This window comes from Prinia subflava, chromosome 11 (genome assembly GCF_021018805.1).
Source record: "Prinia subflava isolate CZ2003 ecotype Zambia chromosome 11, Cam_Psub_1.2, whole genome shotgun sequence".
Classification (NCBI taxonomy): Eukaryota; Metazoa; Chordata; class Aves; order Passeriformes; family Cisticolidae; genus Prinia; species Prinia subflava.
In genome coordinates this window covers 11,106,487-11,134,265 of record NC_086257.1, presented here as the reverse complement: position 1 = coordinate 11,134,265, position 27,779 = coordinate 11,106,487, and the positions used below count along the sequence as shown (strand labels likewise).

The 27,779-nt window shown below is 39.5% G+C and overlaps 1 protein-coding gene across 1 annotated transcript; it reads left to right on the top strand.

Moving 5' to 3' along the window:
- Positions 1 to 4,573: 4,573 nt before the first annotated feature.
- Positions 4,574 to 27,776, top strand: GK5 (glycerol kinase 5). The gene is made up of 16 exons (XM_063408161.1): positions 4,574 to 4,778; positions 5,860 to 5,953; positions 8,912 to 8,987; positions 9,402 to 9,495; positions 10,452 to 10,583; positions 11,604 to 11,679; positions 12,302 to 12,363; positions 12,455 to 12,528; positions 12,859 to 12,919; positions 14,016 to 14,142; positions 16,709 to 16,813; positions 18,147 to 18,232; positions 19,439 to 19,542; positions 20,849 to 20,908; positions 23,141 to 23,274; positions 24,347 to 27,776. The coding sequence occupies exons 1-16, from the start codon at positions 4,647 to 4,649 to the stop codon at positions 24,481 to 24,483; spliced, it is 1,554 nt and encodes a 517-aa protein (XP_063264231.1). The 5' UTR covers positions 4,574 to 4,646; the 3' UTR covers positions 24,484 to 27,776.
- The last annotated feature ends 3 nt before the right edge of the window (positions 27,777 to 27,779 follow it).

Sequence of the window (27,779 nt, the reverse complement as noted above, 5' to 3'; positions counted from 1 at the left end):
GCCATCTCAGTATATGGCACTGAAGAAAATTCAAGCAAATTAAATGAAGGGATAACTTGAAAATACATCAGTTATTACAGAGTAAATCTTGCATGGACACTCCCATTCAAAAATTACAGAACTTTTGTTCAATTTAATTGGGTTGATCTAAACTACTATTTAGATGACCCCTAAGGGTGGGCAATCTCAAAGAAGTAGTTATTATTTACAGTAAGGATGTTTTTTAATTCTGTTTGCAATGTGATCTCCTTATGTATTCCATATCCAGCCTTCCTTACTATTGAGAGACAGTTATGTTCTTCTCTTTCTGTATCTGGAAAGGGGACACAGTGACATCAAGGGCATAAGGGCAGTCTGAATACTCACTCTTGGCTAAAAGAATTCAAATTCAGGTGCATGAGGACCCTTGAATATTGAGACTGTAACTGATAAATGTTTTGAAGAATCTTATATCATGAGGTAAGTGGCTGTTCTTTCTTAAAAGAATGGTTCCAACAATGGTTCCTGATTGCTGTGGGTGGGTGAGTGGGTGTTTACTGCTATTTTTCTATAATTTACAAATTTCTTGTTTCATTTCTGCATTGAAATACAATACAAATCAAAGGAATGGTCACAGTACCATCCAGTGTGTATAGTAAACCTGATTCCTATTATTTGAGAGGACACAAAAAGCATTTTTCATTAAAACCTTTTTCTGGTAAAACTTGGTCAGTAAAACATCAGTGCACTGGGAGTCCTTTATGAAAGTTGATAGTCACACTTAGTCCTGTATTTTGTGTAACTGCAGTTATTTTTAATGGTTAGGTCTTACTGAAACAATAGTTCTTAAGTGCTTTTTCATCCCTTTAGCTTCTTAGCTTTTTAGTATATCCATTCTTTTATTCTAATTAGGCTTCGTTGATGACCATTTTTCTGTCTTTTAAATTTTTTTTGTTAATTTCTAGCCTTGAAATAAATGTTCTTTCAAAGAGCTATTCAGCCCTGAATTTTCTAGGTACACATGACCATTCATCATATATATGTACACACACGCACATATACACATATACAGGAACTCAATCACTCATTTTCTTAAAATTATTCATAGTTCTGTCATTTTCAGTCCACAGAATAATTCCTGAAGAGACATCCAGAGGATGATGGACACTATCTTGATAATACACATTGCTCTTTTCCAAATGTAGATATTCCTTAGGCCAAATAAAAATAATTGGCAAATAATGAAACATTAACAGAGTAAGTACACCAGTTGGTAGTACTTGTTTTGGTAGATAAACTCTTGGCTTGCAACTTGATTGTCCTAAAGTCCACCCCATTTCCTGTCAAAGTTTACTTGTGTTGCAGAGCTGGCAGAAAGGAAGGACCACTTGTGCCTCAGGTGCAGTGCAAAACCTCGTGCATGTGGGCACAGATTTGATGTGCAATACTTTAAGGTTAATCCTGGATAACCAGTCTCTTATTACTTGCTCCCTCTGGCTCATGCCAAACTGTGTTGCCACATTATGAACCTTATCAAGGAATTAATCCGATTGGCACTCTCCCCTGTGTTATTTTTCACACTAGTTTATCATGGAGCCCCAAGAACTGCTGGGTTGGTACAGTTTGTATTGTGAGGGTGGGATGATTTAGCAACAATGGAACTCCTTAAGAAACGTCCCATGGCTGTCTAAAGCTCAAATGACCCACAAATCTAACATGATTCATCAGGTGATGTCATTGCATGTGGTTCTGTCTGTTGACTTTGAGGACAGTGGTGACTTCTGGCAGGAGTATAGGAGGAACTGATGAGAAAGGGTCATATGGTAAATTATTGCAGCAACATTCGCCAAAAGATGATAATTTTCATTTTGGTCTGTCTGTTTTCAGGTGAGTCTTAAGGAATGATGGATGTGGGCTGCACCAGCCAAGGGAGCAACAGGAATTAGTGGGCTCTTGCTTGTTTTATGTGCAAACTGACGAAGGGCCTCAGGTCAATGCTTTCATAATGTTAAAATTTGTTAAAAAGGTAGAGCTAAGTGGGTAAAAGGTAACTCACAGTTTAAGGAAACAGTAGGAGGATAGATGCACCTTGAGCAAAAAAACAGCTGAGGAAGAGAAGATAAAACTCCCATGCATTACAAATTCTGGGTCTTGCTCTACAAGACTTCAGTGTGTGAATCCTGTTAGCAGTGCCAGTGGCAAGCTTGATTCATACTGGAAGCTTTGGGTGAATGAAGATGCTCCAATGTATCAGTCACACAACAGAAGTACACCTGAGAATATTTTAAAAACCCCGAACTATTCAAAATATATTTAATTTGGAAATCTTATTTAATAATCTCTCTCAAGAAAATACCAAGACAGTGTCAAGATCATGTTTTCTTTCTGGGAATTAGGTCTGCTGGGTCTGTAGCAGTTTCATCTCTCAAGGTCTCTTGGTTGGCATCATCCTGTAAAGTGCATTTCTTGCCAACTGAAGCATGCTGAGTATGAAGACACTGCTTAGAAATATTCAGTATAAATTACTCATGGCAGGGGCTTTGCTGTTCCTGCTAGCAGTGTAGGATCTTCTTGACCCTGGTGTTCTGCCATTTGGTTGGTTATTTACTAAATAACTCTTTCCTTGCTACAGCATTGTAGGTCCATGGAGTGCCTCCACTCCTTCATTTGGTTTGATAACCCAGTAAAAAATAAGACCATGCTTTCCAGAGGGCAGAGGAACTGAGGATTCCAGCAGAGAAGATGGAGAAGTACAGGACGTGGCTGCTGAGGTACTTGGTCTGTGACCCAGGTATGCCAGCTCCCTCTCTGAGCAGTGACATGGCACACACATGCTCTCACCCACACAGGAGGACTCAGGGTACTGCTATGGGTAATGCAGGCTTGTTAGCAGGAAAGTGTCCGTGCATTTTCACTTCAATTTGAATGGTTCTTGAATGTACTAAGATGAACTTGGGGCTTTTGTGCACATTGACAATAAGATTTTTCTCTGAGGGTGACAGAGGTTTTGGACAAACAAAGAGTGTGTGTGTGGGAATGATATTATTTATGACAACAATATAAACTAATGCCACATAAGTCATGTATGGACATGCTCTGCAAATTTCAAAGCATGTTGCCTCTTTTATTGCATTGCTTTTATTACATTACAAACAGGACTATAATAAAAAAAGGTATTTCATAAGTCTCTCATAAATTAAGCAATTTTAATACATGCTCTCTATCACTAAGACTATGTATACATTGACATTTTGCAAGTTGGTTCAGGTTATCTTTTTTGACAGATGTAAGTTATTTGTTAACATATTAATCAGAATTTAAGATCTGCAAGAAGAAATCGACTTTACATGGTCACTTCCATGCAATTGAAAGGGTGTGTATTTGTTACATTAGGAGCTTGGGAAAGAAAAAAGTGACCTTCATCCATTTTCTTTTTGAAGTTTCGCTTAGTCTTGCAGTGAGGCAGGCCCTGTTTGTATTGATACTGTAAAAACACAAAGGATATCTAGATGCCCTTTTTCTTAAGGCTTCCTAATTTTTCAATGTTTGGATAGGTTTTAGCCTTTTGTACAAGTTACACATGTTGAATCTTACTGAGGGAACTTTCATCAGAAGTTTTAAGTAATTATGCTGTTTTGATAAATTAGTTTGAAGGAAAGTTCTCTTCATCAGATACTGAAATACTTGGTACCCCTCTGACATACATCTGTTAGCTGTATGTCAAGAGATAGTCAAAGAGATTGTGACTTTTTAATGTGTTCTTCCTTAGGGAGGAGAGGTAAAGCAATCGTTTCTTGGCTTTCTCTTTCACGTGCCTTCACTTCCCCGTGATCTGTACCTTTGTCCCAGTGACCTCTGTGACTGCCCATGTGAGGTGAGAAGCCTCTTCTTAATGTGGCTTTCACTGTCAGTGGTATTCCTGCTTTCAAGATCCAGTAATGCCAAATTAAATTAGTTAAAACTAATTGACTAACTCTTCCGATTACATCTGGGTTACAACTAAATTCTACTGGTAGTTTGGGGTTGAGCATTCTGAATTTTATTGGTTTACTGTGACTATTTATGGTTGTTTCTGTTTAAAAATTACCACCCTATCTAAGGGCAATACAGTTGCCTTTCTGTCACTAACTCTGTTTCAGCAGTAGTTTTAGATGCCGTTCTCTCTGTAAAGAAAACTGTTGGCACTAGAGCATTGCTGCAGCTCATGACTTTGTGTGACTGTGTGTAATTTGTTCATTGATACCGAGTGCCTTCAGTGACAGACCCCAGGAGCAAACCTATCTCGTTTACTGTGAGGAGGAGCTGTGGTCAGGCGCTCTGATCACTGGGCATCAGCATCGCACCGTGGGCATCTCCCCCAGTGGCGCTCGCTGAATTCAGCCTTTTAGAAAAGCCCTTAACATTTGGTGTGTAACTAAAAGCCTTTTTTACTGTGGTAGATGTACGTAGAGAGTGCACAGACGAAACGCGAGGCTTTGCTCTGGTGTTCTTGCCGTGTCCGTGGGAGCCCGGGCCGCTCCGCTCCAGGCCGCGGCCTGTCCGGGCGGGCGCCACCTGCCGCGCTGGCTGCCCGGGCCCGAGCCCCGCCCCCGGCGCGCTGAGGCGGGCGCGGCCGCTCGGCCGCCCTCACTCCGCACTCCGCGCTCCGCGCCGGGCCGCGCCGGGCGATGCCGTGCGGGCAGCCCGACAGCGGGGCCGCCCCGCCGCGGTACGTGCTAGGGGTGGACGTGGGCAGCACGGTGGTGAAGTGCCACGTCTACGATCGGGCGGCCGCCGTCCGGGGCTCCAGCTTCAGGAAGGTGAGTGCGGGCGGCTTGCGGGCGCGCCGCCGATCCGGAGCCGGCCCGAGCGGCGGGAGCAGCCGGGGGCAGCACCTGGCCCCGGAGCCGGGCGGGCCGAACGCGTTCGCTGTGCCCCGAGCGGTTCGAAGCCGCGGGTCCCCGAGGGGCTGCGGGAGTTGCCCGTCGGGGCTCGGCGTGGCGGGCGTTCGCAGGCGCTCACCCCGCTCGGCTGGTCCCGGTCGCAGGCGTCTCCTGAGCCGGGGCGGACAGGAGCGACTCCCGGTGCCGAGGGCTGGGAGGAAACCCACAGCCCCCGACCCCCGCGGGCCCGCCGCAGCACTCACCCCGTTACTTCACTCCCTCTCACCTTTCTCCGTTACCTTGCCTTCGGTCACTTATCGACTAATCTCTGTCTGAACAAACCCACTTTTGTTAGTAGGGCATAGCTGAGATTTGCGTAGGGCTTGTGTTTACACGCTTCCCATCATGTAATAACGCCGTGTGGAAAAGTGTCAACTTTAAAACGTGAATTTTGGGCTGCTTTTGGTTCGTATGGCTTGTGATTTTGGGATCAAAGCAGTCTCCAGAATTAACTTGTTTACTGTTACCTATTGCAATGAAAAGCTTGCAGCCAGGAGAAGCATAAGAAATCTGATGGATTTCGGGGATGGAAGGGGCTGCTCTCGGTGGAGCTGACCCTCTCTGTCTCTGGAAGTTCATCTGACAGGGGATGATCCCTGGCCTGCTGTGCTGCCACTGAGGAGCTCAGAGGCATCGACGTCTGAATTAAGCAGTGCAGCAGAAACAGCTTTCTGAGACACCTGCTTTCCTGTTTGCAGCTCTGAAAGGGGTTTTACAGGTTCCTTTATTCCAAGAGGTTTGGACTTATTTTAAGGGGTTTGGGCTTCTTTATTTCTCCAGAATGGAGGAGGTCTTTTAGAGATCACACATTCGTGTTGAACGTTTTTAAAGTTTCACTGTTTTTTCTGCTCTTACAGAAGATTCACAAAATTAAGAACAAAACGACCCAAACCCAAATGTATTTGCTGGTTTCTGTAAACCAGGGACCATAATAATGCTATTTGTGTTTCCCAAACAGGTAGAATCACTTCATCCTCGTCCTGGGTGGGTTGAATTAGATCCTGAAGTGCTATGGAGTCAATTTATTGGTGTAATAAAAGAGACTGTACAAGGTAAGGCCTTAAACTTTGAGAAGTTATTGATTTGTAAAAATTAGTAAAGTTAGTTACATGGATAATAAAACTATTTTTAGGTAGTACTGAAAATCGTCACTGGGCACAGGTCTACAACATGCTTTAAGGCCTATTCAATCATTATGTAAAACAGGGCACTTCAGTTACCTTTTTCCTTTCACTGGGGCCAGGTTAGGATTGAAGTAGAAGCAGAAGCAATGTGAGTACTTGATTTACACATCAGTGGCAGCCCTTTGTTGCTCCAGCTCTTTGTGTGTGCATCCTTCCCCAGTGTCTGTTCCTCCACATGGCTCTGTGCAGGAACAGAGGGCAGGCTTGTTCCCTTCCAGTGCCCCGTTGTTCTAGCACACTTTGTATGTGCCAGTGCGTAAGGGGGTGAATGCAGGATGCTGCAGAGCTGTGCTCGCTGCATTGCAACCTGACATTCCTGCTTTTCCCATTCAAACTTGAAGTGGTTCTTACTGTCCTGTCCCTGTATTACTGTTCTTTTCTATTTGTACTTTAGCCCACACACTAAATACTTACAACTCCCTTTTCTGACAAACCTCTGATGGGTTTTTTCCCCCTACTTTTTTGGATGCTGCTCTAACCTAGTTCTTACTCTCCACAACTCTCACAGCTTTCATATTAATCCACCTCCAGTCTTCTGCCATCCCTCCTGGATCACTTTCTGTGTCATGTTAATGCTCTGAACCTGTCAACTGGACCCCAGCTTGCCTTCCCACAGTGCCCCAGCCTCCTTGGCCTCTGTGTGTACATTGCACTCTTCCATTCAGTTTATTCAGTTCCTTCTGTTCAGCCCCTCTTGCTTGGTCTCCAGTGTTGCTCAGCCTTCAAACATGGCTCATGCTTCCTTTGGAAGACTGCCTAAGGAACAAGGAAAGTAAATATCACCAGGTATAAGCTGAAACTGATTATTTTGGGCTCTTGATTTGTTTTGTCAGCAGCCACAAATGTTTGGTCACAGGAACAGCAATGCCACCTCAGCCCCCAAAGACCTTGCTGTCTTCCTTCCTTTCCATTTAGTGGGACAAATCGGGAAGCAAGACTTTTCAGCTAGTTTTGAAAAGGGAAGATTTCCTTGTGGCCAAGCTGCACGCATTGTTGGCAAGGCATTTTTAAGTGGGTGTGTAAGCAAGCATAACTCCCAGTGCTGTCAAAAGAAGCAGTGCCACCCTTTTTTACGGAGTTGTTTCTAGTCTAGGGCAGCTTCCTGAGTCGCATCACTGTCCGGTTGTTTGTGCCAGCAGAGCCTCACCAGTGTTTGTGCTGACGCAGGAGAAGGTGTGGTAGAAGGGGCAGGAATGTCTGGCTGGAAGCAGAAGGAGCACAGGGTTTGCAGGGCTGCAGAGCTAAACATGTCATTCCATGCATGTGTGGATGCACTGCTGTAGTTCAGTACCACCTAAAGGTGGAAACTTCTGGCTGCACAGTCCAACTCTGTCTCTTACTGTGGCACTCCATCCAAAAGACAGCTTAACTGAAAAATATCCTTTAGGTTTATTTTTGTGTAGTGGAAGTTAGCTCCACTTATGTGGGTGTTTGGAGAGCATGAAAGGTGACACAGGGAAAGTGGTGGGACTGTGCAGATTGTGGAGATGAGAAAGAGCAACACATGCCAGTGGTCCTTAGTGAGCTGTGCAGTGCTTGTATGGCTTTGCCTGAAAAATAAATAGTGCTGTTCTCAGGCCACCCACTGGCAGGTCCTCCTCCTGGACACTCCTGCTACCAGCACTTGTGCAGGCAGGTGGAGCAGGGTGCCTTGCGAAAGCACTGGTTTAATTCTCAGCTGATTGAGGAATTGATAGCAGTGCTGGCAGGAATGCAAGGACCCAGTGTCAGGGGAGGTGCAGAAGCACAAGTAGAGCTGAGCAGCACAGGATGTGCCCTTTCTGTGAAATCCCTTCTCTGATTGTCACTGAGAGGGTGCTGGGTGTTAACTCTGCAGGACACACACAAATGAGCAACTTTGCACGTGAAAATTAACATGAGAACGTGTGTGAGCAAGACCTACTTACCCTGGGATTTGTTCAAGGGGCTGGATTGAAAGCCCTTCAGAGTAGCAGTACTTGAGACAGGGTGGGTAGTCTGTTATTTAAGTGGAAATTTTTTAATATGTATTTTCTTCATGTAGTTTTGCTTCTGTAAGTATGGCTGGAGTTAATTAGCAAGCTGACCAGAGTTGCTTTGAAAATAACTGTTGACATATTTAGTTATTTACACTTATATTAAAAAAAAAGTTTTGTAACAGTTATTTGAAGGTAACAATTTTGTTTAACAACAAAATTGATGTCTATCCAAATGTACATATTTGTACTTCTGACTTTAAAGTATGCTTTGTTGCATTCAGTGGTACCTGGTTTAAGCAAATTAATTCTTAGGAATTTTGAAACATTGCTTAAGAAATATTTAAAGTGAGACATGTCATTATCAAAGTGATGCAAAAAGTCATGGCATATTCACATTTATCTATTTACTGCCTGCAAGGTCAATCTAGTTTCGTTTCTTTATAGAAATTCTTTCCCTAAGTTTGTAAAGGTACTTTTGTTGGTGCTCTCATTCACATTCATTCGTGTGAAATACACGTTTTAATTGATGATGTGGGCATATGTAATCTGCCTGTCTGTCTCTGGGATTGTTCATATTAAATATCAACAGGCCTTGCAGAGGTTGGAAAGGGTCAGCATGCCACAACTGCTTTTGGAAAATACATAGGTTTGTTTATCTGCTTTAGAACCAGTTATCTGACTCAGACCTCTCTAACATTTCACTGCTGTAAACACTTAGTCGAACAATTTGTAGATAATTACATTCTCATAAAGTATTATTTTCTTAAGTATCCCATAGGTTTTATAGTTATATTGTAGAAGTTATATTTTTGTTTGTTTCTCCGAATAAATGCTTTTTTTGTGATTGAAATTTATTGCCGGTTTTTAGCTGCAGGACTTCACATGAGGCAAATTGCTGGTCTTGGCATCTCCACCCAGAGAGGAACTTTCATTACATGGCACAAGTATGTATATCTTTAAAATTAATTTGTATTCATTTGTATTCACGGACTGGATGGAAGCAGGCTGTAGAGGTGTTGAACTCAAAAGTAAAAACTCAAACCACTCATGTTCTCTTGTGTTTACACAGCCACACCTTAGAGTAATCCAGAACGGACTGTGAGTGTGTGGTCTTTTTGTTCTTTAAAAAGTACATTAAAAGAGATGAATACATACATATTTTTAATTCTGGTGAGAAGTCTGACACTCCAAATGTCTGTGTGCTGATTTAGTAATTCCTCAAATCCACCAGGAGGATATGCAGTTATTATAGGAACTGACCTGGTGTTTGTTTCTCTGACTGGAAATGGTAAATAATGTTGAATGTTTCGGGAAATTTGTGTTCTCTAGCTTTAAACATTTCAAATACTGTTTTTCAGGAAGACAGGGAAACCCTTTCACAATTTCATAAGTTGGCAAGATTTAAGAAGTGCTGAACTTGTGAATTCCTGGAATAAGTCCCTTCTGCTGAAGGTAAAACTCTGCTAATCCAGATACTGCTTGGATATATTAGAGCTGTTTAACTTTTATAAAGTCAGGGCAATATACAGAATACTGCAAGTGTCCTGTTCACATGGTGATGTGATGTGCTGTGGCCTAAAAACATTTCACTGAGCCATATTAGCATAGAAGATAGTACCAAGAAAAAATGTTTGGTACTGGTAGCCTAAAATAATTATTATGGGAAAAGATACCTGTAGGTCTAAGGCTCATTTGTTACTTTTTAGTCCGTTATATTAAAACATTGCATGTTAACACCACTACAGCATAGATTTTGGATGTAGATAGGTCTGGGTTGGAAGTGATTTGGATTTTGGGTTCTTGGCTTGTTTATTTTATGTACCCTTTGCTCAGATTATCTATAGGAGGTACATTTTATACGGCTTGTGACTTCTTCATACCTTTAGAAGAGAAACATTTGCTCTAAGTGCAAAAACAGAAGTTACTTTTCCTCTAAGTGGAAATTAACCACCACAGTCACAATAAGAAATTAAATTCTTGGGTTTGCCAGTTACTTCTTTTGGGAAAACTTGATCAGTGATTAAATTCTGGTAAATCTATGAAGTTATGAGTGAGCCTGTCAACTGTAAGAGAACTTCCACTGGAATAACAGTATGTCAAGCTGTCAGCCACATGGTGCATGGTGCTCCAGAGGTGACCAGTGCTGGCAGTGCAGAGCAGGGGCTGTCAGTGCTGAAGCAGCCTTGCTGGAGCAGCTGCTCTTTCCTGTGGTGTGTGTTGCAGGAAGGCTCTGTTGATATGAACATCCTTGCGTAATCATACGGAAGGATCCTCTAAAGGAGTTTTAGCTTTCTGAATCCAGTCTCATGTCAGCAGCTTTCATCTGTGTTGTCATCCTTTGAAGGTAATTGATCACTAACTTTTAAAGGGAAGATTAAAAACTGAGTAACTGTTTTCTTTTGAAACAGGCAATCCATGTTATTTTTACAGTGCTTCATTTCTTGACTGGGAGTGATCGATATTTGGCACCCAGTTTTCTTACTTTTTCAACACATCAGACTTCTATGAAGTTGTCATGGATTTTTAAAAACATACATGAGGTGAGCTGGAAAGGGAAAAACACTAGGTTTCTTAGGTCATAAAGATGGCTTGTGACTTGGATGTGTTCAGGGCCAGGCTGGATGGGCTCTGAGTGACCTGGTTTAGTGGAAGGTGTCCCTGCTCATGACTGTGGAGTTGGAACTCTTTAAGGTCCCTTTCAGTCCAGGCCATTTCATGACTCTGTGACTGTTGGCTATAATTGCTTCAATTTTCTCTTTCTCATTCTTCTCTGAAAAGCCAGTAAGAATTTGTTCTGTGTTGATGTTTATAGCCTGTCTACCTAAATAGTGACTTACATTCGTACCAATTTTCTCTCATTCTGGAAATGTGTGGTAGTAAAAAGCTTTCTTTTTCTTCATACATAAGCAACATAAGAAAATCATCTTATTTCACTTGTTACATTTATACAGTTAGTGATTGTTTTAAAGCTGTTTGCACTCTGGTTTTGCATGATGATTTTATTTATTTTCAATGGAACCTCTTACCTTTCCACTCTGCATTATTCCAGTGTTTTGCAGTTTCACAAATAATACCACACTGCACAATTCCATTTGTATTTTTGTGAATTGGAAAATGCACAAGGAATGAGTTGTGCTGGATTAATGTAGTGCACTAATGAGCCCTGAGCTATGTGTTGCCATATTCATTGCTCTACTACTCACCATGCAGGACCTTGTTTTCTTTATCCACCATTCTTTTACTGCTATTATAACTGTGACTGTAAGTTTCTTTTCATAAGGCTTTGATGCCCCTACAGTAGAAGATCAATTGCTTTTCTTTCCTTAGCAACAACTGTAAGAAGGTGTTCTTATTTTCTGTTAGGAGCACGAACTTGTAGGATAATATTAGTTAAGTAGCCAAATCAGCCTTTTTAGAAGAAAAGTTTTCAGTCAGAGACTTATTTTCTGGGGACATTCTGATTAATCATGAAGAAAATAATAAAAGAAATCAATAAATGTGCTTCTCTTATTGTACCCAGTTGTAAATACTTTTTTTTTTAATCTATATTTTTTTCCCAGGCTGAAGAAGCTGCCAAAAAAAATAACTGCTGCTTTGGAACGGTTGATACGTGGTTACTGTACAGATTGACTAAAGGTGAACATTGCAGTTCCTCTTAAATATCAGTAAAGCACACTGGAATCTAAGAAATTATGTTCATTACTTGTCATTTATATATCCTAGAATTCAGATACTTTTTTGCAATTTGTGCTTTTGTATATTCAATAAAAATTGTAATGTATTTACTGTTACAAAAAATGAACAAATTAATTATTCTCTGGGCCTGCCTGGAAGGGAAATATTTATTCAGTGTAATTACCCTCCTAAGAGTATAAGATTTAAAGAGGACTAACAGAGCTAATTGGTACTGATTAAAGAAAGGTACCTGTGAAAGCAAAAGAGCAAAGAATTGTTACAATTGTGGAAGAATGACACATTTCTATGCTGAGGACTAATGCCTGAGGGGTCAGATTATGATTGTGATGCAGTTGGTGTGGTGCTGTTGGCTGTTCTAGACAAGTTCCTGATAGGAAATAGGGTAATTAATGCGTGCACATTATAATGAGCAGCAGGTAAAATCTCTGTGCTCATTGTATCATTGATTTTGCTCATACATCCTTGATTTATATTTCATGGGAGCCAATGAGATTTTTAAAGAAAACTCTGAAGTATTTGGATGTCTAAAAATCTTACTTTGTTCTGTTTCTTTTCATGCTAGGTTCTGTGTATGCTACAGATTACTCCAATGCCAGTTCCACAGGCATTTTTGAACCCTTCACGGTATGTGCTATTCACAAAGAATATTTATTTGCTATTTATTGTGCTTCTCAGAGGGTTCCTAATGTTTTTTACTTTTTCCATTTCATTTCAGAAATGTTGGAATCCCACTTTGTGTAATCTACTTTCTATTCCAATGTCCATTTATCCACCAGTGAAAGACACAAGGTAACTATGACAGCATAGTTATGAAGGCGTAACTAAAATATGATAGCTGTTAAATTAATTACTAAATTAATTATGATCAATTAAGAGATACTAAATATTTTGCACAGGCCAAATAATACACAGGTGCACAAAAAATTTGTATGCAATTATATCTTATATAAAAGTATATGAAGTCCAAAACTTTTTTACTGTGTTTCTTGAAGTGATAGTTCTAATGTTTTCTTTAAAATAAATCAGTAGCATTACCTTTTATGTGTGATCCAGACTCAGGCTGTACGTACCTAGATTTCATTTTAACAAAAAGGTCATTTTAATGTGATTTATTTTAAGTTTCAACTTTGGATCGACTGACTCTGAAATATTTGGAGTACCTATTCCAATAATGGCAGTGGTAAGTGGAAATATTTTCTTAAATCTGTGTGTTTATACCCTATTTATTTGGCTGTGATTTAGTACTTGCTTCTTTCATTAGTATTCTCTATTCGTTCTCTGTGACTTAACTACAATAGAATTTATTGCTGATTTTTTCTCCAAAAACCCAGTCTACCACCTTAGGAGGAAGGAGGGGAAGGAAAAAGAAGGGATTTCTGGAAGCTGAAGTCCATTCAGGTTGTGTGACCAAATGATTCAGTACTGAGTGTAGGACTCTAAGCTCTGGTAGTGTGTGTGTCTGGCTTCAAATCAATTGTTCTGTGTAAAGTTACGCAAGAGGCCGTTCTGCCTTGACTTCAGTAAGGCAAAACAACTCTAAGTATTTGTTAATAGATCCACTTGTGGTGCCTTTTATCCCTTTCTTATTTTTCACTAAAAATAAGTGGCAAATAATATGTTCTTTCCTCAGTAGTTAGAATTTGGATAAGAAAACCTAATGTGATGATTTGGAGCAAAATCTGCTTGAATTGAGCTAAATGAAAAAACTGTCCCCTAGCTAACATGAATTTGCCTCATTTTAAAGAACAGTGGACTAAATCCAGCTGTAAACTTGCTGTTTCACCAAGGCAAAAACATAAGTAAATACAAATAATAACCATCATCATTGTTGAAAAATAGAGCATGGAATAATTTGGTACAGGAGGGGTATCAAGACAAGGAAAGACAAGGCCTCACAACTTCAATTTTCTATCTGGAGAAAAAGGAATTCAGGCCAAGCTACTCTGTTCTGCTCCCTGGGATTGTAAATGCCCCATTTATCCTTGTTAAATATTAAACCACAAAATACTTCTTTTGTTTCCATAAAGTTTTTCAGTGTTGCAAGCAGTACTGCAGAGGTTCTAAACCTGGTGTAATTTGATGCCAGTGATAAGTCTGACTGTTGTAATGGCCTGCAAATACTTAAAAAATTGTGAATGAGTCCTCTCTGGCTGCTCAGTTCCTGAGTGGTTACTTGTGTTCAGAACTCCAGAGTGTTCACAGAGATAATTTCACACCCAACATTGCAGGTTGGTAGTGGTAGCTAACTTGTCCCGTTGTTTTTGTTGGATTGACAGGTAGCTGATCAGCAGTCAGCAATGTTTGGAGAATGCTGCTTTCACCCAGGAGATGTCAAACTGACCATGGGAACAGGTGGTTTCTGGAATGTGAATACTGGAGAGCGTCTCTTTGCATCACGGGGAAGTAAGACAGTGCAGTTTTGGTTTTAGGGGATTTAATTCTTTCAGCTGTTCCTTGATAGCTGTTAATGCTGAAGGTACACGAAAGAGTAAAACAGGTCTGTGCTTTTCCTTCTGTCTATAGGTGTAGAAAAACAGCTTGGGAGTTCTCACAAGAAAAGACTGTGGAAACTTTTAATTAGCAATGTAAATTTTGGTTATCCGAAAGTCAGCTTCTCAGGAAGAGAACTTAAGTAGCATCATTAGTAATTATATCTGCTACCTGCATCCCTCCTGTGTTGTTTTTTCCTTCACTTGTTCTTCATAGCAGAATTGTACAGGATTGGAGAAAAAAGGGATTGGTCCTCTGGCTTCTCACATCAGAATGTTGCAGTGAATCGTTGCAAGTTCCTCCCCTTCAGCCCCTATGCATTGAAGCACCTGCAATGAGATAATGCAGGGTTAGAAGTTACTTGTTTTCTTTTAAAATGAGCTCCCCCGTGTGTTTCTAGTGTTTAAAACTTTGTCATTCTGACCATCTGTGGTCTCTCAAGCTTGTTAATTTGTCAGAGATAGCTATTTGTCAAGAGATCAACACTGAAGATGATACTGAAGTAAAATTGCCTACACAGTCTCTCTCTGTCTGTTGTATTTTTAAAGAGTTACTAATTTCAGGATGTCTACTGATTAAAGTGAGGTGGAGCTTGGAAGGAGGACAGCAGTATGCTAAAGAGGATTTTACCACCTCAAGTCTTGAAGGACCTTGACAAATACATGAAATGTGTCAGAACTGAATAGCATAGACATTGAATTCCCTATGAATGCAAATGCTTTTTATGCTAATTAATTATGTCATTGTTATGATATTTTTACTTAGGAAATAATACCTAAGTAGTCTCTTAAAATGTAATAGCAAAAAACAGGCTGTAAAGTTTTTCAATTTAGCTATTGTATTCTGATAAGAGTTAAAATCTTCTAAGGCAGTGCTGTGAAACTGCTACTGCTTTAGGCTGTTATTTATGTTAAAATTACTTTCCCTATGTTCTTTGGCTGTTGTGGGGTTTGGTTAGTGGGACAGCTTAACTGCCTGGCTTTCTCAGTGCCCTGGGCATGAAATATAATGTCTTCAATCTTTAAAGCTGATATATGTATTTAAGACTGAAAGATGAATCCCTGCAGCATCCTTGTGCAAGCTATTCATTAGCTGCTGCTCTAGTTTCTGGTCTACAATTAGCTCCTACATATAACAGTTTGAAAAAAGGAAAAATAAAGTAGTTCCTTCAAGAGCAGCCTGCCTCACAATTCAGTGATAGAATTATTTTGTATAGGTTTAGAAGGTACCTCTGGTAGTCTGAGGGTTCTTAATACCTCTGGTCATGCTGAGTGTCATGGGGATCCCTTCCCTATGGTAGGATTATGTTACACTGCTAGAGACTGTTGTGAGCATCTTTAGGGAGGCCACATGATGAATGGATGACTCTGTCCCTAATTAGCTGCTCTTTAGGATCTGTGGCTCAATTAATCTTTTGGGCTTTTTCCTTTGTGGCTTTACCTTTGGTAAAAAACAATGATTTCAAGGGACACCTGCACAGATGATCTGGAGTTACATGTATTACATTCCCCTTTCAAGAGACAAATACAGGCTTTAATCAGTGCTGCTGCTGGTTTTATACTGTGAGCACCAGACTGCCTCTAGCACTAACACATTTCTGCAGTTGCACTGCTACTCCCACACAACTCATTTGGACACAGGCAAGCAAACTGGAGATGATTCTGTGAGGAGCATATACATCAGCAAAGTCACTCTGAGAAAGCAGAGAGAGCCCCCAGATCCTTCTGATGTTCTTCTGGTCCTTGTGAAGGATCTCTGAGTCCTCAGTAGGATTCCATAAAGTCTGGGTGCTTTCTTCCCTCCAGCAGTTACTGTGCTTGATTGGGTGAAGTTGTTGCAGAGACCACTGATTACTTGGGTTCTCATCTAGTGACCTGAAAAGCCATTTCTCTACCTGCAGTGCAAGTGAAACTTGTTTTCTTTTTTGCTTTCTGTGTGAAGAAGCATTGCATAATAAACAGGGAATTAAAAAGTACATCACTTTCATCCTCTTCTGTGAATAAGAGCTGTGCTCTAAGTTTGTTACTTTTTTTGTGTGTATATGTCTGTTTCAGTTTTGTGTTTCCCATCTGAGAGCCAAGCCTTCATGCTTTATGTTTTGGGGAAAACCACTCTTACTTCTTAGAAACCCTTGGGGAAAGTTGGATGAGCTTAAATAGAAAAAAACTCATAATTTTTTAGGTATGCACAATCTCTTACATAAAAAATAAAAGTAGGCACAGATAGATCTTCAGTTTAAAAGTGGGGTTTTTTTGTAATCTGATAGCAATTTTTTAGGTTAACTTTGGTCTAACAATCTGTTGCTCAGTTCACATTTAACCTCTATCAGTGAATTCTTTAGCTTGAATTCTACAAAGGAATTGAATAAAGTTTGTATATATATATATTTTAGGTGGGTTTATTGTGAAGAATGTTTCTATATGTTTTTCTGGAAACATTTAATTTAACTGAGTGTTTTGTTTCATGGAAAATAATTAAGGTCTTTATCCACTGATCGGTTGGAAGATTGGGGAAGAAGTTGTTTACTTAACTGAAGGCACTATATCAGACATTGGCACTGCCATAAAATGGGCTCAGGATATAGGTAAGTTCTTTAATTTTTTGGAGGATGAAATATATAACTGCTTAAGAAACTGTTTTATGGGTTCAGAGTTGTGTTACTGGATTTGATTTTATTATTCATAATTGAAGGAAGTAGTCTACATGCTTGGGACAGCAGAAATGCAGAGTCTTTTTAGTAGGTGCTCTGCTGAGTGTGTTTGCTGCAGGGAGTTTGGTTTCCACAATCATCTCCTCTTCAGTCTCTGCCTCAGGCCGTTCTGCCTAACTAGGCTTTTATTTTCCTGAAACATTTTTCTTCTCACTTGCTTTCAAGAGGTCTTGAGCTGTACATCTCATAATTAATAACAGGTTTGATTTATATGAAAATAACACAAAGAACTTTGCAAGTAACAGTATGTTGCTTCACGTGGAAGTAATGTGCCTTTTGACTGTTGTTATTATTTCATAATGAAAGGTTTTGCTTTCCAGTTTAATGACAGACTAAGAAAATACTACCTCTGTAGTAGCTGATGTTCAAACCCACTGATTGTTCACAGGACGACTGTTCTTGGTGTTCTAATTAGAACTTCAAAATTTACTTGGCTTACTTAGAACTTTACTACATTTTTACCAGTATGAGAAAAAAGTGATTAGTGTCTCCAGCTTTGGACTGTTTGGGAAGGGTTTTCCTCAAATGTAACTCACCACAAAATTGCACATTTTTTGAAGCTGTCAGCTGTAGGTGCATGTATGTGTACATGTATGTGCTCTGGTATGTGCCCCTGAGGGTTAAGCATGACTCAGACAGGTCCTCCCATCTTCATCCAACGTTTGACTAAGCACAGACAGTAACAGCCACTAGACTTTGGAGGAAATGACTCCATTCAATGCACAGTTCAGTGCTGCAGGCTCAAGTGTCTACATATATAAGCTTGCTACTTCAGATCCCGTAATTAGAATGGGTAACTATCTATATAAAATTTATCTGTACCTAAAATGGATATTATTAATATATGCAGAAGTATAAAGGATTTTTAGCTAGTCAGTAGTAAAATGATCATAACCTCCAGTTGCTACCATAGATGAAAAAAAGGGGGGGGGTGGTGTGGTGATTTAGAGATAGGCTAAATAAAAGGCAAGCTGCTTTAAACTCTGTAACAAGTAAGACCTTTATTTTCTGAAAATATTGTTGCAGAGAAGCAGAATTCGGAAACTTTAATCAATTTTAGAGAATAGAGAAAGAGATTTTTTCCCTTAGAACATGTAGTTTGAAAATATTACAAAAGGAGTAGTCTTGACTTCAGATTTTTTTCTCTTAGACAAAATGAAGAAATTGAAGGTAATAATAATACTGTACAACCTATGTACCTTTACAGGACTTTTCACCAATGTAGATGAAACAGCGGAAATGGCACTAAGTATTCCTGATTCTCAAGGTGTTTGTTTCATTCCAGGTTTGCAGGTAAAATTATTATTAATAATAAAATCAAGAATATATTTTGATAATTCAATTAAAAAGTAATTTTTATATTTTTAAGGTAATAATTTACACCTTATCACAGTATTTATTTTGTACTGTTGAGGTTCTTGTTGTCTGTTGCTCATCACAATACATGAAGGCCATTGTCACATCAGAATGGTTAAATGCCATTCCTCCCCTTGAGAAAAACCCTCCCAAATAGGAAAATTGGTGATGGACAGACAAACGGAATTATTTGCCCCCAGTAACACAGGCAATGCCTGCAGAGACACAAACCAATGTCACAGCTTTTCTGCTATGAAGTGCAGAGCTTTCATTGAGACAATAATTCTAATCACTGTTCTAAAATAATTCATTTTATTCTGCCTTTTTTCAAAGTGTAGGTTGTGATTCATCAGAATACTTAAAAGTATCTAAATATTAGCAAGATTGCAAGTCCTGATGTTATAAAAAGCAAAGATAATACTTAAGCACTTCTCCTGGGAATGATCAAACTCAGTATAATGCACTTCCCTCTTAGAAGTCTTAATAACTGTTTGGCTTCAGTGATATGAGCTCATCTCTTGGTGTGTTGCTAAAAGTTTGAGTTACCCATACTCAGTTTGATCATTCCCAGGACTAGTGGTTTTTTATGAAGAAACTTAACATCTTTATCTTACCTTGGTCTAAGTTCTGTATGCTAATGGAACAAAGCAAAGAAAAATTTAATTTCTTCTCCAGGTAGTCCAGCTTCCTTCAGTGTCACTGATAACAAGCTGTAGTATGCATCAATAAAAAGTAATATTGTCCTTTTCAGTATTACTTTTGAAACCAAATTCATTTTTTTCAGGAGTTCAGGAGGGGGTGTGTGTGAAATTGTGTTAGAGAACAGCAATATCAATATCCTGTCCTAGACACTTAGTGTACACTTTAAATGTATTTTAAAGGGAAATGATGTGGATTAATCTTTTTTAGTTTGTCTGAATTGGAAGAAGTCCCTTAAATGTTTTACTGTTGAAAGAAGCAATTTAAACTGCTCACTGAGTAAGCTAAAGCAGCACTATATACCTCTTACATATTGTTTTCCATTTTCTTCTTTCACTATGCTGCCCGTAATCGTCGTAAGTTATTTTTTTCTTACTCTTTAACTTCTTTCACGAAATCCTACAAATACAATTCACTGAACTCATGGTGACATCTTTTCTGCAGGATTCTGGGGATGACCCATATTTATGTGCCTCTTTCATGGGGCTGAAACCTTCCACTAACAGAAACCATCTTGTTCGAGCTATATTGGAATCTGTAGCTTTCAGGTACTGCTTGCTCAATGATCTGGCTTATCTTTTCTCATGTTTGCTTTTATTTAGATCAGCAGTGTTAAATGGATACATGGACTTTTACAGTTTGTACAATACACTACAGTTACACTGGAAAGGAGTTTTAGCTGCTTCCTTTTTTTAACACTTTACAAATAAATTTGTGTATATTTGTTAGTTCAGAGTTTTTGTCATTAAGTAACCATATAGAGATTCTTAAATAATGTTGTTTTCTACATGTTTTAAAAATGGTTTCTGTTTGAAGTTTATCCTTCCTCTCCTGACAGTGTTGTGTCAGAAGCTGTAGTCCTCTCCAGCTGTGTTTAAAGTATATGTGGAGCTGGAAGTTTTATATTAGCTTTTGTTTAAAGTTTGAAATTTTGGTGTTTTATAAAACAAAGTAAGAGGCCTCTTAAAAGTCTTAAAAGATGTAAATGGACAGCAGCTTCCAGATCAGTGAAGGCTGAAGATGCCCCTGCTGATAGCACATCAGTATCTCACTGCTTTGCCAACCCCCAACATGCCTCAGACTGGAGCTGAGTGTGCACTGAGCCTGGCTCACTGCACTGTGGCCAGTTAGGGAGCACTGATGTGATTCTTTCCATGGAGTCAACAGGTTTGCTTTGGGCATAAAAATCTCCTGCAAAGAGCTCAGAAAAGATGTCTGGAGGAGAGCAGCATTCTGAATTGCTGCAGCTGGTATCTAATGCATTTTCCTTCTGCACTATGAGCCTGAACATGAGATGCAGTAGTTTCTGAACTGACATATGGCTGTCTTGGAAAGGATGTAAAGGGATGTTAAGAATTCATCCATCTCTTTCAAATACTGCATACAAATAACTAGAATAAAGTAGATATCCTTTGTGTGTAGATTTTCTCCCATTAAATGAAATGGTTTCAGGAAAAAAGTCAAACTTGAAGGCTTCAGATATTCCCCTTACAGAATAGCTGGATAAACTCCCATTAGCACTGTTGGCCTCACTCTGAGCTACTTGTTACATCAACAATTGCATCTCTAGAAACCTATCAGTAACTTTCAGTGGGAAAAATAAACCTTCTACAGTGACCTGCTCTACCAAAAGCCCTGATTTAGCCATGTTTGTGCCTCTGTAACAGTGACAAAAACCAAAGAGCAGTTTCAGTGTGTTTGGGCTTTTCATTTATTCTAGAAACTTTTCAACTATTGCAGCAGTTCTAACAGAACTGAGCCTTTTCTTGCCTTGCATTTATTTTCTGACTATGTAGACACTGAAAACACTTTATGGAATATGTAATGCTTAATTCAACTAATTTTTTTTTTAAGAAACAAACTGCTTTATGATATCATTGTGAAGAAGGTGCACATTCCTCTTCAAACTATTCGGTAAGTTCCCTGTAACTTTTAAATTTGATAAATAAGAGTTTGATTTTAAACAGGTTTGAGCTTTATTATGCATTTTGTCTTTCTGTAAAAATCTTGCTGTTTACAAGTAGATGATTTCCAAGTCAAATGTTAATGTAATTTAAGAAGCAGTAGACCACAGCTATTGGCATTGGTGATTGTTAGTAGGGAAGTAATGAAGTGCTCTAATTATTAAAACAAAAATTAAAAAGAAGCCATATCCATGTTTTCAGGTAGCACTAGAGTGCATACAGCAATGCCTACCACAGAGGTCATTCTACCCTTTGTCATCATTATTTCATACTGACACTTCCTGTGCTGGAAGACAGACAATTTTTTGAAGACATTGGTTAAAACTGGTTCTATTTGTGAGGGAAAGAGGGAGGTTAGTTTTGCAATTCAATTGTTAAGACATTGGTTTTGCTTTAATCCTTGAAGAACCATATTAAATTTAGTGAGGCAACTGCAATTCCTAGAATATGCTTGCACAACATTTAGCTGAATTAAGCATTTCTGGAGGATCACATTTCACATTTTGGTAGGGACCTTCTTTGGGCACACCGGTTGTCAGAAGCTGCAGCCCTCTGAGGTTCAGAAAGCTCAGCAGGGAAATTCCCCCTGGAGCAGCCAGGGGTCAGCATGGCACTGCAGGCAGGAGCAGAGGCGAGCGTTCCCACCCCTCCTGTGCCTCTGCAGAGGGAGAATAGACCGGCAGGCATGGAGACAGAAATCAAACTCCCAGGGGAAAAAATGCAAGAGTACAAAAGAGGGAGGAGGTAAAAGTTTCTGCTTTCCATCACATACTGGGAGAGAGAGCAGGCAAAGGTGAAGAAACAGCCAGGGTTAGGGGTTTTAAAAAAGATGAAAAGTACCAGAACTTTGATTACTTAGGAAGCTTTTTAACATACAAAATTGCGTGCAAAATTTGAAAAGTCCCATTAAAAGTGCAAACTCTTAAAAAACTCTTAAAATATGGGAAGTGTGGAAATACAGCCTAGGGAGCATTAGAATTCTGATTCCATTTACCTTGCAATGTAAACTTTAAATTGCATGATCATGTTATTTTTTATTAATGGATGTAAAATTGCGGTTTTATATAGTGTCTGTATTACTTAAATAAAATCAGTAGCATTTCAGCTTGTGGGTTTAAGGTTAAAACATAATGAGACACACTCAGTGGGGTTCTCAGTAAGGTTGCAAACTGCTCTACCATCCTTACGTCCACACATCTTTTGCATCTGTCAATTACCTTTCATTTTTTGTTGTTGTTTTTATCCCATAAATTCATTCATCCCTTTTTCAGCTGTTGTCCTGTATTCCTTCCTTCCTGGTCTCTGAGCATTGTTTTCATTAGTCTTCTATAGGTTCCTGTTACTTCTCTCTGCTTTGTCTCAACACCATCAAGGAAGGCACAGAGAAAGAGCCCTCAGCTTTAGTCCACATATCCTACAACTGATGAGTTTTATTACCCAACACTTTCTATAGAATAAACACTAAATGTCTTCTCTGCACCACATTTGATAGAGCAACAGCTCCATAGATAGCTGGTATTGGAGTACAAGAGCATAATGAACCTACCTAGGACATTTCAAAGATTGTTTTTTGTTATAGTTGTTTGCAAGAGTAATTACGTGGAAATCTCAGATGATTAAAGATCAGCACTGATAAGTTACAGTTTTCTCCATTAAATTGGTCTCAATTTATGAAAATAGACAGATGGAAGCCTCATTCTGAACAACTTCTTAAATAGAAGCAACTGTGAAGGCATTTTAGCTAACTAATACAAGGATTTGGTAGTAAGAGAAAAGGTACTTTTCCAGATCTGAGAACATGTGAAAAGGTTTGTTTGGTGTAATGGTTTTGACTGTTGTCGTATTGTGGTGGTAACTATGTAAAGGTTCTGTTATAAATCCTAACATTTCAGCCAAGATATACAGTTTTAAAAGACAGAACTTTCAGAGCTTTTGATACTGTCCTGTGTCCTTGTCTGTCTACCATTTCTCTCCAAGTTTATAAACTTTTTTCCTTCTTTTTTTTTTTTTTTTTGGCACTCTTTTCTGTCCTCTAAATTTACCCATAAAGTGCAACTGCATTTGTGCATGAGTGACAGGAAGATTTATGCATAAGTGTGAAATACCAAACGTTGTTTTCTGAAATGCTGGCAATAAGCACTTAGCACATTTTTTTAACTACTTCTTCCCTTCTCCCTTACAGAGCTGATGGAGGTGTCAGTAATAATAGTTTTGTCATGCAGATGACATCAGATTTAATTAATAAGAAAATAGAAAAACCTGCAAATGTGGACATGTCTAGTCTCGGTGCAGCTTTTCTAGCAGGCCTTGCTTCAGGTACGTAGACATTAAAAATTATTTTTCCCCCTTTATAATGCATGTTGTAAATACAATAGAAAAAAGATCAGATAAAAAAAGGGCATAACTTCAAATAATTGTACCCCCCAAGGGATTACTTTAGCCATTTTGTGAGAATCTAAGGTAAGTAGTGTTTATGTTTCTCTGTGCAGTACAATTAGAAGGATGTATTACTAGAGGAGAAAGGTGAATCCTGTCTTTGCTGCCTCCTTGACTCAGGCTCTCCATGTCCATCCCCATGCTGCTGCTGCCTGAGTGATGCTGCTGGGGCTGGACCCCGTGGCCAGGGAGGCACTGTGCTCACTGCAGCACTGTCACTCCACTGAAGCTGTCCTGTGCCCTGTGAACACAGCCTTATCCTGTGAGGCTTTCGCAGGAATGGAAGTACAAAATGAATTATTAACAGGAAAAACAGCTCTACTCACACAGAATGGTTTCATACTGTTAACCAGACTGAAAGCTACAAACTGTTGATGGTTTTGCTTAATATGCGCCTACAAAACTTGTTTTTGTTGAAGTGCTTTGATTTGTAAATAACACAAATGAAGGTAAAAACTATATGCTTGATTAAGACTTATTCAGCAAATAAAAGTGCAAAAAAGTTGAGACCCCTGACAGACAATAATGATTTAATAACATAAATTAATAGGAATCTGTAACACCAACTGTTTCTTGCCATTTACACAGTTTTTAAAGACAATAGGAAAGCACGTAGGTCTTGATTTCTGTGGCCCTTCTTCATTGAGAAGGACCTGCAACTAAAAGCACTTTGTGGATGAAACCTAAGGGAACTTCAGTGTACCAAAACTGTTTCTTGGAAACCATCCCAGTTAAGCAGATGCGCTGTTGTCAGGATTCCAAACAAGTGGATCCTATTGGAAAGGATTTTCACAATATTAAAAATATGCTTCTCTCTGAGAAAATTGTTGGTAAAGAAAAGCTGTCATTATTTCTTACTGTGTTTCTGCTTTGGATCTCTTGGAAATAGATTAAAACAACTCAAAAATAACATATTTGCAGTTGAGCTGGGGAATGAATTTTCTGTTTATAGGATTTTGGACTGACAAAAAACAACTTAAGAAGCTAAGGCAAATGGAATCGGTGTTTGAGCCACAAAAGGATTCAGAGGAGTACAGACCTGCTATGGATGCATGGCTGCAAGCAATGAAACACTTGCCACACTGGTAGAAATTGGCATTTTAATTTTAGAAGAATTAGGACGGTTTAATTGATATTTTATAACATCCTGACATTAACAGGACAGTAAAAAACCATAACTGGAATTTGTGATGGTGTATTATAAGTTGTGTGGTATTTCAGCTCCCCCCCTGCTGCTGGATTATTTACCACACTGTAATGAACTTTCCCATCATCCCTGTGGCAGCTGTGGTCCAGCTGCAGCATTTGTGTCCCCTCAGTGACCTCCTTTGGGTGGCCCAGCTGCTCAAATCCTACCATGTACTGCACATGGGCTGTTTTAACTGTGATGGGTTTTCTGCTGAGCATCTCGCCTCCCGTCGGATCTTTAAAATCTTGGGTATGTTAATCATCAAGGAAGGGTAAAAAGCACATTTACTCCCCTAGGCATTGGTAAGAAACAAAATGATTGCTGGGGCTGGGTTGTGAGGAATTCAATTGCATACAAAGACATTGTTTTGATAGCAACCTGTTACCATCTTTTGGTTGACACTAGGTGCTGTGATCACATTATTTGTGCACTAGATCAAGATGAAATACAAAAGCAAATAGGCTTTCAACACTCCGTTAAAAAAATCCAGGATTTTTGTAGCTGATACTTTGTAGCTAGCTTGTAGCTCAATTTTTAAAAATTTTACAAAGACCAAAAGCAATTTTATGTGATATGGCCAGCACAGATACATTAAAACTAGCTCCAGGTATGCTATCTAACTTGTAAAAATCTGTACTGTTAGTATCTTCAAGGCCATTTTAAAATCCTATTATTATTAGCTAAAAGGGAGTAAAAAGTCTATTTTTGAAGCTATAAATTACTTTTGTATTTTTTAAACAAATAAATTGTAATTAAAGAAATGTGTAGTTAATTATTCTTAAATGTTTGCTTATTTCTAATATCAATTTTTTGTAATTTTCTCAGGATTATGTGTAAATCATCTTCCAAAATGTAAAATGATTAAACATTTTAATATCAGAATAATATCAAGTTCAAGCTGTGGGTGATTGGTATTCCACAGACACTGGAGATAAGAGATGTTTATAGATTTAACATCATTGAAAGAGAGCTGAAGAACTATAATTCATTTTCTTGTGCTGATACACAGAAGATCAAATCATACACAATTTCCTCAGTTTCCTTCAATCATGTGCCCTGAGTCAGAGCATCTCCTGTAGCTGTGTTCAGACTCCATCTCATTTACTTGTCAGCCCTAGCTTAACGTGCCATTTTTCTTGTTCCTCTCTTACATTCTGCCCTTTAACCTGTGCTACATTTTGGCAAGTTTCTTTTCTCTGGATATCTTTCCAATTCTCCTTAACCTTCTTTAATATGAATCCTTAAATGAAGTGCAGAAGCAAGTGTGTGTGCTGATTTCTAGTAATATGCCAGGCTGTAGTGCCAAGACTCCAGTATAAAGTCACTCGATGAGATTCCCTCCACTCCTGCTGTAAGGTAAGATTGTGCAGTTACAGGATATGTGAAACAATTGCTTGGCTTTAACACCTATATTCAGCTTGGGATTTTCCTCTGTCATCATGAAGGCACTGCTAAAGAAAATGCTCATTAACAAGAAGGTTCTCTCTCCAAGGCCAAGCAGAGAGGCTTTAAGTCTGGCACTCTGGGCAGACCTCAATCACTGGTATTCTACACTTTGTTCTTGCTGGGGGAGTTGAGTTTCATCAACATCTGCCTGGGTACAATGTCCACCTATTGCCCTTTTGTTGAAGGCTCCTTGACTTGTGTTTTCTTGACAGCCTGGAGTTTTTGTTGGGCTGAGCAGGCAGTGTTGCAGTGCTCCCAGACAGAACTCTAATGGGGGTTGAACCTGATTCTGTTCAAATCACTCCTCTGAAGGCAACTCTGCACCATGTGCCTGATACTGCTCCTTTATGTGGTGGTCATTTTCACCCTGGCAATGGCACAGCTAGAGAGGGAAGGTACCCAAGGCATTATGTAGTGCTCTTGCTTCAGGTGATGTCCTAGAGGACACACACTGGATAACCATTTTACCACTGTCACTGTTCAATTTGAAGCACGAATTTGAGCTGTTTTCCTTGCACTAGCCTCAAATCTACAGGAGAGAAACGTCACTACAAATTAAGGATGTGAAACGCCTTGGTATGTTTACCAGCTGAACCTTTCAAATGGCCTGCAGAGTTGTGAGTTCTGTTGGGGAGAGGTTCAAAGTGGGGAGTAAGGCTCTGAAAGAGTGAGTGGTGCCTGAAGGTCTCCCAGAGTGGAGCAACCTTTGGAGATCAGGGTATTTGCCACAGCTTGTGCCATGAACTTACCCAAAGACTGCGCAGACTAACAGACATTTTGAAGAAATTTGTTACTGATCAAAGCCTCTTTTGCTTATCTTTTACAAGAAAAAATTATTTTATCTTCCCAGGTAATCTTTATTGTGATGATATCTAAAAGGGCATCTGTTTATTGATAATGGATTTGAAATAAGCTTTAGATAGATTTTTACAGGTCAGTGGGGTTGTGTTACTGGACTGAGGTAAAGAGTACAGAGGTGTGAGCCCCTCTGGAAACAAAGAGGTGTGACAGTCCTGCAGGGGAATACGGCAGTGCTCTGAGCCAGAAGTTGGGCAGTGTGTTAGTTTAAAGCTTTAGGGGGAGTCAGGGCAAGTTCAGCAGGAGAAAAGGGGTGGTAGTGCAGGGAGAGCCTGTTTTGGGTTAATGTTTGTGCAGGTTATCACAGCACGGTCTGTGGGCTGGCAGGATAGCGGTAAAACCAGCAAATATCGAAAAATGATGTGTTGTAAAAGGGGAAAGGGGACATCCAGGAGGGATCTGACTCAATCTGGCTGGCCAGGGGGATCAAAAGGTGATGGTCTAAGGCTGGGACACCAGACAGGTTCTGGAGGGACAAGAGCTTCCTGCAGGGCAGGCATAGCTGCTCAACCCACACCTTGGCATGTCTAAAAAACTCAATTCTAAGTTTTTGTCAATGCAGCCTTCATTCTGGGGTAAAATTTGGGACTTGTGAAAGTTCTGAAAATTGTGTATTGGTTTAGAATGTTACATCCGGAGCGTACTTATGCAAATTGATCATTGTTGCACCACCTTCAAACTCAACAGTGTGTGTATATTATGTGTGTATGTATAGTTAGTCTGCAGTTTGGTGTTAAAAGCAAACTGCAGCAGTGGCCTTCCTTCTGTTTCTCTCCTCGGGGGTTAAAACGGTTATTTTTTCATGTTCAATCAGTTCCAGTCATAATCTGACTTCAGCTCATCTTTCTTTCTTGCAAAAAAGTAAATAAACCAAAGAACAAAAAAGAGATCT

Bases quoted from the DNA above. Each gene is read 5' to 3' on its own strand.
- GK5 (XM_063408161.1), top strand. From the start codon at position 4,647: ATGCCGTGCGGGCAGCCCGACAGCGGGGCCGCCCCGCCGCGGTACGTG. The intron at 12,920-14,015 runs GTAAGTGGAAAT...TTGGATTGACAG, and splicing joins CTATTCCAATAATGGCAGTG to GTAGCTGATCAGCAGTCAGC. The intron at 20,909-23,140 runs GTAAGTTCCCTG...TCTCCCTTACAG, and splicing joins ATTCCTCTTCAAACTATTCG to AGCTGATGGAGGTGTCAGTA.